We start from the raw sequence: 13,512 nt of genomic DNA on the forward strand, positions 1-13,512 counted from the left end.
AAAGACTATTCTTCAAACAAAATTCAAAGTAGGATTTATCAATGAAAACCAAAAAAGGAACCACCCTCATAACAGACCCATAGCAACAATAATACCCTGTGTGTTAAACAATACATTCAGTAGACCAACGACTCCTAGCGGTGCATTTCTGATCATATCTAACAACCTCATACCCTGATTCTCCAGCTTAGTTTCATTTTACAGACATCTTGAATTTTGTCTTTCTCATTAGTCTATTTTAAGCAGTGTAATTGGCAGAGATTGGAAGTGGATATTTCTAGGGGCTGGCAAGCCAACTGTGTTTAGTGCCTTACCATAAAGAGGGGGCGACGTATGATGATGCCAGGCTTATATATCGTACTTAAGTGCAGTCCTACTAAGGTTCGTCTGCCTCCCTCAGTCCTCCCTTCAGGTCTGCACCACTGCCGTATTTTCTCATATAGGTGAGGAGAACCGTCTTATTTGACTGTCTGTACTTTTTGTTTTGGCCTCTCGTCCCAAGATTCATTTTTGGTTGACTAACTGCTTTTTGGGGCATTATTCCCTGGAATATTACGACAACAAAATTCCTGTTTTGGATTTGTATCTTTTTTCTAATAAGCGCTTTCCCCCAAAAAAAATTCTGTAGGCAGTTTATAGCTTTCTGGATGATTTTAAACCTTTTTTGTCAAAAGATTATTTTAGTCATTTTTGAGGATTTTGCACTAATTATTTAATCCCAATAGTACATTTATAATAGCATGTTTTTTTGTCATATTCCCATACATTTTATTTTGTTGCTGCTGAGTTATGATACATGACATAAGGATGAGATGAATACCTTGCAATGCATGTTAGGCTGGCAATGTGAGCTTGGCATGAATGTTTGCTACAATGCTCCTCGGGCAATGGCAGATATATATTTCGACCTTAACTAATAGGTTTGGCTTTTATAGAATGAACGTACATGCCAAAATCGTCTTTGAAACATGCATCTCGTCGAAATCTCTGATGAACTGAGCAATGCGTTCCAGCTCTCAAATATGTATATGTAAATCCAAAGGCATCTGGAAACAAGAATAAAATAGCAATGATTTATACAGCTGTCTGCAGACACTGTTTCATAAGGTCTAAATTGTTGGCATCTGGAAAGATTGTTCCAGAAGCTGAAAGGATAGGATAATAGATATCAGAGAGTGAAATTCACACCCCTCCCGCGGGCTTGCTTACAAAGACACTTCCAGTTTGGTTCCAAGCACTGGTCTTGAATTAGGAAGGCAGGAAATATAGACCACACTATATATGATCGCTCTCTCTCTCTCACTCTCTCTCTCTCTCTCTCTCTCTCTCTCTCTCTCTCTCTCTCTCTCTCTATATATATATATATAAATTACAGTTATTGTTACAAGTATTGGACATCTATTTTGATGAACATGCTGTTATTGTTGATTGCTTTAAAAGTCAATAAAAAGTTGTGTTTATGGTCTATGCAGGGTGTGAATAAAACAGTTGGCCAAGATGTCTGAGTGAGTATATAAATGTCTAAATAATTTATATTTGCTATTAAAGATATGTTAATCTATTCCTGTTTTGTCTAATTCTAATTCTTCCATTGTCTCATTACAGAAAAAAGATGACATCGAGTCGCCGGCACAACCTGAAGGTAAAAATTGATGAAGGAAGAATTAAGGATTTGTTAAAAATGGTGTCTTATCACTGTTTGCAGATTTGCCTGTGTGTATAATGGGTGTAAGCTCTAGGGATGGGTGATACCACTTATTTTGATCCAACAGTAAAGTACTATCTCATATTGATTCCCATATTGATACTTCTAAATGGGCAAGATAATTGAAAATGTTGTCAGTTTTTGTTTATCGTTTAGTAACAACAATCATAGAACTTGAGGCTATTATAATACACGTCACAAATAGATTTGTTGTAACTTAGTGGAGTTAAATAATCCCAGGTGTTGCTTCGTTTATCACTTTCAAGCTTATTGTACACATACATTTCCATACTTAATTTGTCGTAGCTGCAGCCTTGGTGAAAAATGGCAAAAATATATAAAAAAATAAATAAAAATCAGAATAAATGACCAATGAAATCACTAGTTAAAAACTCTTTGGGAAGATTTCACTAACAAAGAATTGCCCCGGTAAAAGCGCTGGTTATTTGCAAGAGCTGTCTACGCTGGTTTAGCACCTGATTCACAAAAGTTGTTATGCAGATAAGACAACAACCTGTAGTGAACACAGTTTGCATGGCAGAATTCTGATCTTGTAGGTTAGTTCTGAGGGCTAAATTATTTGACGAATTACTACCTCCAATTTGGAAATGCATCTGGGCATTTATGGATCCAAGTGACAAGTACTGCTCCTATCTACTTGAAATTATCAACTTTTGAAAGCCTAAAATCTCCAAAACTTTGGTCAAGATTACAATCAAAGAACATATTTCAAATCAGCAGTAAAAGTTGACAACAAATCAGATAATAAATTGTGCTTCTTTAACTCAGAAAAAAACAACAACAGTATTTTTCAGGCTGGTCCAGCTGATGGACATGCTTGTTCTCGATTTAACTGACATGTGATGTCTGTTTTTAAAAGTTAATTGGTTCTTTTTACCTGTACTTCCTTTTCTAAATGAGCCATTTTGAGCATTCCAATTTTTCCCATTCATTTCAAAACAAGTTCTCCCTCGCGAGCTAGTCACGGCCAACTTGAGTCATGTCTTTTAAGCCAAGCATAAAATGACCCTTACATTAACTGACAGGTGATGTCTGTCTTTAAAAGGTGATTGGTTCTTTTACCTGTAAGGCGGGACTTCCCTTTCTAACTCCACCAGTTTAAGCGTTCCAATTTTTCCCATTCATTTTCCCATTCAAGTTCTCCCTCCAGAGCTAAACGGCCATGGCCAACTTGAATCATGTGAGCCTTTTAAGCCGATCTCATAATTACCATAATGTCAATGAACTGCATTCAGAGTTTTACAACAGTAAATAACCATTCACGGATATGCTAAAAATAAATGGGAATTACCTTACAATGAATCCAACATATTGCAGTGTCCCTGACACCTCTTATGAAACAGCTTATTTTTTTTCCAATCCAAAATTTTTTTCAACATGTTGAAGATTAGCATTGAGGAAGTCAGTTTATTAAGTGATGAGCTGTTTCCTCACAAAAGCAGTTTATTAAGCTTACTCCTAGGGCATCTTCATCAATGACTTTGATTTAAATATTACAGCCTCATTGCGAGCCCACCGCGTTACTCATTTTTTTAGCTAACCTTCGAGGCTTCCACTAGGAGAGGGCTGTGTTTGTGGGGTAAGAAATGATAATGACTTTAATAGTCAAGACGCACGATTTCAGAGCTGATTGCTTAAACTACTGTAGATTGCGTAAGTGAATAAGATGCATGTTTTTGCGCTGAAATACCACATGAAAAAGTGCCGCAACTGTTCAGTGAATTCAACCATTAGTGTTTATGTTATAATGTTGAGATTGATCCTGAGTATTTGAAGTATTGGTGCTTTAAGATCGATCAACCCATCCCTACTAAGCACAGCACTGTAACTGAATTGCAACAATGGTGTGAAGTTCAGGATCTAAATGAAGTATTTTGCACCCACAGAGTACATTGCTTGCCATTGCTAAGACTCTTCTGGAGAAAGAAGCTGCTCAACTCATTAAGGACAAGGAAACTTACATGGCAGAAAACTGCCCCGCTCTGTCCTTGTCCGGATCTCTACAGGATATACAGGTCTACCACCTTAATCAACCTACTATTATACATGTTTAAAAAGTTACAGGAAACACAGCACATGCTTTTACATTCCCTCGTAGCACACATACGTTTCCAGGACATCTATTTAAAGTGTTTAAATCATCTAAAAGGTTTTCATTAAGATGAAAAACAGTGATAGAACAGATGGTAATATAATGTTACTTTCAGTGGTATTATACATGTCAAAAAAAGCATGGTAGTATACATTTTTAATGCATGTGAATCTGTCTTTTTAAAGATGTTCCTCAGATGTTTGTACCCAAATATGACATTTCACATATGACTCAATGATATATGTGAATTTACCACAATTGTTTAGTCCAGTGATTCATAAAACAGAGCAATTAAGGTTGGGAAACACTGGTTTAGACTGATGAGAGTGTGACATTACATTGAAAAGGATGATTAGAGGTTGACTCTTTACAAACCTCCATTTAGGAATTCGTCAAGAAACTGCACCAGCAAATCGACAAGGTGGATGAGGAGAGATACGACTTGGAGGCCAAAGTACATAAGGCAGCGAAAGAGGTATTATAACTTAAATGCATATCAACTATAATGTAGTGTATACACAGGCCCGGTTCCAGATCAAAATCAATGAGGGTGCGTCTGAAAATAGTGGGGGTGCTCTGTATAAAGTGGAGTTTTTTTTAATATATTAAATCATGTTTAAATGCTACTAAAACAACGTAAATCATTTTTTTTTTAAAAGTACAAAATATGTATTGCTTATTTTTTTTCACATGAACTGTCACTGAAAATGGCAGCAAAATTGTGCGATTTGCACAATCATACACGTTTATAAGTTTTGCAGCAGTTTGTCCTGGTCTGCAATTGAGGGTGCTCTGAGGTACGTTTAAGCACCCCTGTAGAACTGGGCCTGTATATATATAGTACTGTGCATGAGATGTTTCAAAAAAGCATTTGTCTTAAGATGGTTATTTATATTTTCAGCTTTAGTGTGTCATTATGAAATATAAATGTTAGACTCCCAAACATTACTTCTGCAAATAGAAAAGATTAGAACAGGAGAACAGGGCAGATATCCTGCAACAGATGTCATGGCCCCACAGAGACCCCCACTGAACATCAGTCAGTCTGAGATTACATAAAGAGACAGAAGCAATTGAAACAGATGAAACTGATTAAAGAACTGTGGTGAATTCTCCAAGAAGCTTGAAACATCCTATCTGCCAACAACCAAACTAAAACTGTGTCCAGGTGTATCTAGGAGAATTGGTGCTGTTTTAAAGGCAGAGGTGGTCACACCGAATATTGATTTAGGTTTTATATGTTTACTGGACTGTGTATGACATTAAGTGATAAATAAAAACAATTTATGTCATTATTTTTGAAGACATACTCACTATTCAACATTTTTCACAAGTGCCTAAAACGTTTGCACAGTACTGTGTATATATAATGTATATACAGTATATATTGAGTCTATTTATTGGGTTTAATTTGGTTCTCTGAGCTCTGTTTTAATCCCAATTTATTATGTGTATAGATTGAGGATCTGAAGATCAAGGTGGTGGACCTGATAGGCAAGTTCAAGAAACCCGCCCTGAGAAAAGTGCGTATGTCCGCTGATCAGATGCTTCAGGCTCTGCTCGGCTCCAAACACAAGGTGTCCATGGATCTGAGAGCCAACCTGAAACAAGTCAAGAAGGAGGTCAAAGAAGAGGTGGGTGAAATATGACTTTATAACTATACTTTTGGACTTAAAATATACAACAGTTAGTTCCACTCCACTAATTTGATTGAGCAAGCAATGTTCCAAGAGGTCAGACAAGTTTCAGTGTAAAAAAAAAAAAAAAACCTTCAAAATTATCTTTGAAAACCTTTATAAATTAACGATTAAGTTATGTACACTCATATGTATTCAAGAAAAATATTACAACAAAATTTGTAAAAGATTCCCATTTTTATAATCTCGGATACCCTTATTTGTCATTGACCTATGTCTTTTAGTAGGAGTCTTTAAAGGGCAGTATAAATATAAAATGAATCTAGATGAATGGTCTTAGAAATCAAATTAATCCCATATTTGTCTATTTGACTTTTCGTTCTTCACACTCAATCTCTCTCTGTTGTGATGCAGGTTCCAGACGTTGACTGGCGTAAGAACATTGAGGACAAGGCCGGTATGGATGGCAGGAAGAAGATGTTTGAGGGCGAGGCCTAAATTCTTGGACATTTCTATATTTGTTTATCATAGGAGTTCTTCAGATCTGTGCAGTCTTTCATCATTTTGCAATAGTTATATGTTTTTTTTTTCTGGTGTCAGTGCCTCAAACCAGCATTTGTTTTCAGCAGTATTTATGTCCTGAAAGAGGAATCTGTATCATTGCAGAGCCACTACCATTAAATGAATTTTGAGGAAGAACTCTCTCGTGTTTATTTGTTATTTCCTCACAAATTTGGGTCTTTCTCTTCCTTCTACTCTAAGATTACTGGTTCTAAGAGTGTGTGTGAACAGCTACCTTCATTTTGTTAAGAAAGTGAATATGTCGAGACAGTAGTGCTATCTTTACAACAGCCATTTCTTTCTTTCTTTCTTTTTAAATGTTCCCTTTACTTTTTATTTCTCTTTCTGTCTTTTTTTTCTTTCTTATCCATCCATCCATCCATCCATCCATCCATCCATCCATCCATCTATCTATCTCTGTCTGTCAATCATCTTTTCATTTCTTTGTCAAATTAAATGTAAAGAGGCTTAAAACAAAAACAGCTTATTATTGTTAGCAATATATTGTTGGCACACAACATCTAGAAAAAAGAGAGGTGTAATTTCAGCTAATCTTTATGGAGGCATCTTCTTTTGCTGCTTGGTGAGTTACTTAAAATGGACATTTTCTCACCGAAATATCTCTTATGTTATTTTACTTAAGGACAACTCACTCTGATCTACTTCCAAGCTATTCTTCCTTTGATCAGATATGCATTACTGGGTTTTTTTTTCTTCATAATTGATTGTAATATATCTTGGTGTACTAAGCAGTGCTTCTGTATACAGATAAGAGTTGTCTTGAATGAGGGGAAATTTATGAGTCTTGCAGAGGATGGGCTTGGATATTTCAGGATCTCGCTGGCCTATTGGCCTGGGGTGGAATCCACTTCTATAAACAGGACTCCTAAAATCTGCTGAGCCATCAGAACACACCATATATATCTTTTTATCTCGGTCTGTCTCTCTCTGGGGATCACCAATCTGTCCAGTTCTTCTTCAAAGTGTGTCCTGCCCTCTTCTTTTCTCAGGTGAGCTTCAATCCACTCTCTATCTGTACAAGACAAAGGTACTCTTATAAATGTGAACATGCATGCAAAGATTAAGAAGAAGCCCAAAAGCAATGCCTAAAAGAAATGCAAAAACCAAACCAAAGGTTTGATTCATTTAGTTTTTTAGTTTTATTTTCTAGCAGTTCTGTTGTTGGCTTTTTTATTTGATTAAAGGAAATATTTCAATTATTTTTATATTTATATTTTTAATATTTTCAAATATTTCTATTTTAATCTGCTCTTGTTGAAATGCCAGTGTATTCTGCATACATTGCATTGTATCTGACTATGGACTCAATAGAGTTTGTCTTGCTACCATTTTGCTTGCTCCCATAAAGTGCATAAATTGTAATCTTAGGGTAAGATAAAGCATATCGTTTTTAACTACTTATGTTTACACTACACGATATTAAGCCTGATTTTCGCTCGCTGACAGTTTTGTGGAGATCGTACCACGATCCAATGTCTTTGAAAGTCGTGTAGTGTGTAGGAGGCATTAATGATACATCTGGTCTGGACTGCTTTGTAAATTAGAAAGTTAGCCAATCAAATCTAATGACTGATTTCTATCCCATGCAGGGTGAGAAGACACTAAACCTTCAAGATGTCAGAGTAAGTATTCTGATTCATGTAGGGTTGTAATGGGTTCTTTATTGGTTTAAAATGCTGCTTGGCGTAAAACCATATCAATTCAATCCCTTGAATGTACGTACGATTCAAAATCTTTACTTCAAGATAGTAGTTATGGTCAAGCATTCTCTTGTATTCTGAGTAATCCATAAGACTGTATCTAAGTGTAATAGTGTATAGCTCTTCATCTGGCACTCATGTTGGATGTATTTTTTTATTTTATTTATTATTAACAGAAAAAAAATGACCTCTAGCCGTAGGCATCATCTGAAGGTGAGATTTAAAAAAATAAACATCTACAGAAATTGAAATTAACTTTGATAAATCACGTTAAAGTGCTATATTTTGAAATATGTGTTGAAAGTGTATTGTTTATTGTATTTACATTAGTGTCTTTCTCTATGTTCTTAGAGCCTGCTTCTCTCCATTGCCTTGGAGCTGATGGAGGCTGAAGCCAAGCAGCTGGTTGTCGATAAGGAGACTTACATGGATGAGCACTGCTCTTCTCTCAGTCTGCCAGGATCCGTACAAGACCTGCAGGTCTGAATTCAATAAAAACCAGGAGTTTTTATCTGCTCTATAAAACTGGACAGTGTGGCTTTCAATTAGCAACCATATTGATGACTGGTTTTATGTTTTGAATTAGAATGTGGGTTTTTTATATTAACAGTCTTGTTTTTCTGTCCCAGGAATTGTGCAAGAAGCTTCACCAACAGATCGACAAGATTGATGAGGACAGATATGACATGGAAGCCAAGGTTACCAAATCAAACAAGGAGGTAAAGACTGCAGGTGCTATTCTACCAACAGGGATGAATGGATCTCGTTGCAGAACCGTGCCATTCTATATTGCTCTGGGCTTGTTAGCATGGTTGCGGTTTCTTTTTCCTATGTGGTGCTGCGAAATCAGGATTAGAATGGACAGACTGAGCAAGTGACCAATCGCAAGTCGCCATGTCACAAAACATTCCACCAAAACATTTCTCTGTCCAGAGTACGGTTAGCTAATTGTTCTGAGAAATTTGGGCCAGAAACGGTTTGTAATCGTACCATACCAAATCATGTTCAAGTGGAAATGGTACTGGAACCGTTACTCACTGTGCTCAGTACAGTTCGACCTGTTGGTGGAAAAGCACATCAGGATTTATATTCATCTCGATATGTCAACTATATTCTGGCCCTTTTGAGAGTTTTGGAATTGACCAATAGCCGTATCCACTTGCCCTATTAAGTTGTAGTGGTTGTTCCCCTTTGTTTCATTTCCAAAATCTACCAACATCCTGTCAATTTATGTTGAAAAAAATTATATTAAATATTGTGTAAATTTTTATGTAATTTTAGCTATTTTTGTGCATTGGCTAACATAAAATGTGTAGCTACACTCATTGAGAACTTTATTAGGAACACCTGTACACCTGCTTATTCATGCAATTATATCAAATCATGCAGATATGGGTCAGCAGCTTCAGTTAATGTTCACATAAATCATCAGAATGGGGAAAATCTAAGTGGATCTCAATGGTTTTGACCGTGGCATGATTGTTGGTGCCAGGCGGGCTGGTTTGAGTATTTCTGTAACTGCTGATCTTCTAGGATTTCCACATACAACAGTCTCTAGAATTTACTCAGAATGGTACCAAAAAATACAAAAAACATCCAGTGAGCAGCAGTTCTATGGAAGGAAATGCCATGTTGATGAGAGAGGTCAACAGAGAATGGCCAGACATTTTCAAACTGACAGAAAGTCTACTGTAACTCAGAAAACCACTCTGAACAATTGTAGTGAGCAGATTAGTATCTTAGAATGCACAACACATTGAATTTTAAGGCAGATGGCTAAAACAGCAGAAGACCACATTGGGAACAGTATTAGGACCATAGTGTTCTTAATAAAGTGCTCAGTGAATGTATATATCTACATTAAATATTAGTCATAGGCCTCCCTACTCTCTAGGTATTGCATTAGCATTGCCAATTGAAAAACACATATTGATCGCTACTCAGTGTCCATATCGAGCTAAAACAAGAAACCTTACATAACATAACATAACTCCAGTGTCATCAGTTAAATTCACAGGGCCTGCAAAAATATTTGTATAAGTATTGTACATTTTGTTTGTGAATGGTTCCCCATATAGCTGAAGTACATATCCGAGATGTCTGTTTAACATCTTTTCATCTGGAAAGCAAATGAACATTAGCTAATAATGTTAAACAGATGTATTGCAGATGAGCAAACAACCTAAAAAATACAGCTTCCAGATGTAAACACACACATCAAATAGACGTCTGGTTGATGTACATGTGCTATCAGGGTTACGCCCTTCATGTTATACCATTAACACCATCAGTTTATTGATTCATCCATCCATTTCCTTCTCAAATCAGATTGGCGATCTGAAAATTAAGGTGATCGACCTAAAGGGCAAGTTTAAGAAACCTGTGTTAAAGAAAGTGCGAATGTCCGCAGATGATATGCTTCAAGCTCTGCTCGGCTCCAAACACAAAGTGTCCATGGATCTGAGATCCAACCTAAAACAAGTCAAGAAGGAGGTCAAAGAAGAGGTGGGTTTCATATTCATAAATATTTAATCTCTTTGCTTTAGCATGTGTCAAACTTTCTTGAAGTCAAATTCATTGTAATCATATTTTGAGACCTTTAATTTCCCTTTCAGCACAATGTATTCATGTTTGTTTTTGCATTCCAGTCAGTAGAACAAGTCGGTGACTGGCGTAAGAACATCGAGGATAAGGCTGGGATGGATGGCAGAAAGAAGATGTTTGAGACCGAGGCTTAAGATGTGTAGTGTTTATGCTCTCATATGTCTTAAATTTTCTCTGACAAAAATCTTTCTACCCTTTCAACCTCTCGTTCCAATACAAAAACTTTTTTCCTGAACTATTTTGCACATTTGACATAGCTACTCACAGTGTTGTATGGCATTAAAGATGAATATGTATGTCATACGTGCCTTTGTGTTTTTGCTCAACAATTAGAGTTCTGTAGTACTGAACAGCTTAGCGATAGCATTAACATGTCAGTATGCTTCAATAAAATGCTTATGTAACAATTTGTATACTTCATTTAGATATATGCATTTTCAGCAGTTTTTGTTTGCATTTGATGAAAGGTCCTGAAAGGAATATACAAAGCTGTTGAATTATCATAGCATCTTAATATAATATTATAATAAACTCCCTTACAAAAATTATACTACAGCTGTAGCATGGCACCTTGATAAATGCCATAGTACTAAATGATTACCATTAATGTGTCATGGTATTTAAATTGTACTCCAAGGTACTTACGTATAAGAATTACATGGTATAGTACCATGCTCATGTTTTGAGACAGACCACCTGTATGAAAATGAATAGGAGAAATTGGAACACCCAATATGACGGATGTAGAAAAGGAAGTCACACCCAACAGGTAAAAGAGCCGATTACCTTTTAGAAATAGATATCGCCTGTCAGTTAATTTGAGAATGTGCATGTGCATTTGCTGAACCAGCATTTTTTAGCTTGATCAGCTAAAGAACCCCTACTCTGAAATGAACTCTGACAGTAAATGCAACGAGTTTGGAAATACAATGACATTAGAATGGCAATCAGCTCGCCCTCATGTTGCACTGAGTTTGGACAGCACCTACCACAACAACTTCAGAAATTAGACAGTATAAGTATTTTGAGGCAATTGATGGCAAAACACTGGATGAAACAGTACAGCAGTTAAAAAAATTAACCCGCTGTCTTGAAACACTCCACCATCTTTTTTCAAAAATGTGTTTAACTGGTAGAAGCCAATCTCTTAGAGATAGTGAATGCATCACTCTTTTCAGGCACTTTTCCTAAGTCTCTGAAAACTGCAGTTGTCAAGCCCCTTCTAAAAAAGAGCAATCTGGATAACGGCATATTAAACAACTACAGGCCAATTTCAAATGTTCCTTTCATAGGCAAGATCATTGAAAATGTTGTTTTCAATCAGCTGAACAAATTTTTAATTTCAAATGGGTACTTGGACAATTTTCCCTCTGGTTTTTGACAGCATCACAGCACAGATATGGCACTCATAAAGATACTAAATGATATCTGGCTAAATACTGATGCATGCATAATATCTGTGCTGGTTTTATTGAATATCAGTGCTGCTTTTGACACTGTCTACCACAAAATACTCCTAGACAGACTGGAAAACTGGTTAGGGCTCTCTTGGATGGCCCTCAGCTAGTTCAGGTCATATCTAAATGGTAGGGGTTCCTTTGTGAACATATGTAGGAAACTATGAATCTGAGTGGACATCCATGACGTGTGGAGTTCCGCAAGGCTCAATTCTTGCAACACATCTGTACACAACCTGTAGATGCTCCCACTGGGCCAAATTATGAAAATGAACCAAATTGCATGCCATAGCTATGCAGATGACACACAGATCTACCTAGCCCTATCACCAAGTGACTACAGCCCCATAGACTTCCTGTGCCAGTGTCTTGATGAAATTAACAGTTAGATGTGCCAAAACTTCCTTCAGTTAAACACAGACAAGACAAAGTTAATTGTGTTTGATAACAAAGTCGAAATTCCCAAGGTGAACACATTTCTTGACTCCAAAGGTCTAAAGACAGAAAATCAAGTAAGGAATTGTGACGAGGAGGTGGGTGTGGCCGGGCCATAAAGAATAAGCCCAATCAGCCTAGAGAGGGATAAAGAGGAGCTGGAGATGTCAGTTTGAGAGCGAGAGAGATGTACGCAGCACTGTTCATGTGTGTGTGCTTTTGTGTTATGCTGGAAAGTGGTTTTATGTTGTGTTTTGTTTAGTTAAAAGTCTTTTGGTTGTATAACCTGGTTCCTGCGGAACCCGCTGCCATCTATCAGGGGGCGGGGGAGCCGCTGACATCCGCCAGGATGTAGAGGAACCTGCTGCCATCCGCCAGGGGGCAGTGCTGCTGGTTGAGGACCATGTGGCAGTGTGGTCGGGAACCAGAGTTTTTTTTCTTTTTCTTCTCTATCTCCCCTCATCCTACTCAGATTCCCAGCAGGCGGGGAAGACCGGCCGGCGGAAGGACGGCCGAAATGGCAACATCACCCCTCCAAGAAGGGAGAGGGGGAGTAAGTCAGGCCAGAGTTTTCCCCAGTCTGAATCGTTCATTGGTGGTATGTGACGAGGAGGAGGGCATAGCCGGGCTGTAACTATAGATGCCCGGCGCTGAATCAGCCCAATCAGTTAGGAGAGGGATAAAGAGGAGCTGGGGACACCAGTTCGAGAGAGAGAGAGAGAGAGAGAGAGAGACAAAGCAGTGTTCGTGTGTGTGTACTTTTGTGTTATGCTGGAAAGCAGTTTTATGTTGTGTTTTGTTTAATTAAATGTCCTTTGGTTGTATAAACCGGTTCCTGCTTCCTCCTTTCCTGATGAACAAGAGGTGTGTCTGCCATAGGAATCTTAGTGTCATTTTGGAGGCAGACCTTAGTTTCAGTAGTCACATCAAAGCAATCTCTTAATCAGCCTACTGTCATCTCAAAAATATAACAAGAAATAGATGTTTTTTTATCTAGTCAAGACTGACAGAAACTTGTTCATGCATTCATCACCAGTAGGGTAGATTACTGCAATTGGATTTCTCAACGGCCTTCCCAAAAAGACAGCTGCAGCTCATTAATAATGCTGCTCCCAGGATTCTCACCAGAACAAAAAAGACTGAGCATACCACTCTAGTACTTAGGTCTTTACACTGGCTTCCAGTCACATTTATTAATGTTTTTGAAAGTACTATTACTTGTTTATAAATCATTTAGCGGCCTAGGACTTTTATTTCAGACCTGTGCTATTTTATCTGG

General features: G+C 37.4%; 2 protein-coding genes across 2 annotated transcripts; both read left to right on the plus strand.

Moving 5' to 3' along the window:
• Positions 1 to 347: 347 nt before the first annotated feature.
• LOC127642394 (troponin I, fast skeletal muscle-like) lies at positions 348 to 6,154 on the plus strand. Its single transcript, XM_052125007.1, has 7 exons — positions 348 to 443; positions 1,473 to 1,505; positions 1,606 to 1,642; positions 3,613 to 3,741; positions 4,204 to 4,293; positions 5,276 to 5,452; positions 5,870 to 6,154. The coding sequence occupies exons 2-7, from the start codon at positions 1,498 to 1,500 to the stop codon at positions 5,951 to 5,953; spliced, it is 525 nt and encodes a 174-aa protein (XP_051980967.1). The 5' UTR covers positions 348 to 443; positions 1,473 to 1,497; the 3' UTR covers positions 5,954 to 6,154.
• A 785-nt stretch (positions 6,155 to 6,939) lies between these two features.
• Positions 6,940 to 10,686, plus strand: LOC127642393 (troponin I, fast skeletal muscle-like). The gene is made up of 7 exons (XM_052125006.1): positions 6,940 to 7,026; positions 7,627 to 7,659; positions 7,914 to 7,950; positions 8,089 to 8,217; positions 8,367 to 8,456; positions 10,066 to 10,242; positions 10,386 to 10,686. The coding sequence occupies exons 2-7, from the start codon at positions 7,652 to 7,654 to the stop codon at positions 10,473 to 10,475; spliced, it is 531 nt and encodes a 176-aa protein (XP_051980966.1). The 5' UTR covers positions 6,940 to 7,026; positions 7,627 to 7,651; the 3' UTR covers positions 10,476 to 10,686.
• The last annotated feature ends 2,826 nt before the right edge of the window (positions 10,687 to 13,512 follow it).

The sequence above is a fragment of the Xyrauchen texanus genome, unplaced genomic scaffold (assembly GCF_025860055.1).
Source record: "Xyrauchen texanus isolate HMW12.3.18 unplaced genomic scaffold, RBS_HiC_50CHRs HiC_scaffold_590, whole genome shotgun sequence".
Taxonomy (NCBI): Eukaryota; Metazoa; Chordata; class Actinopteri; order Cypriniformes; family Catostomidae; genus Xyrauchen; species Xyrauchen texanus.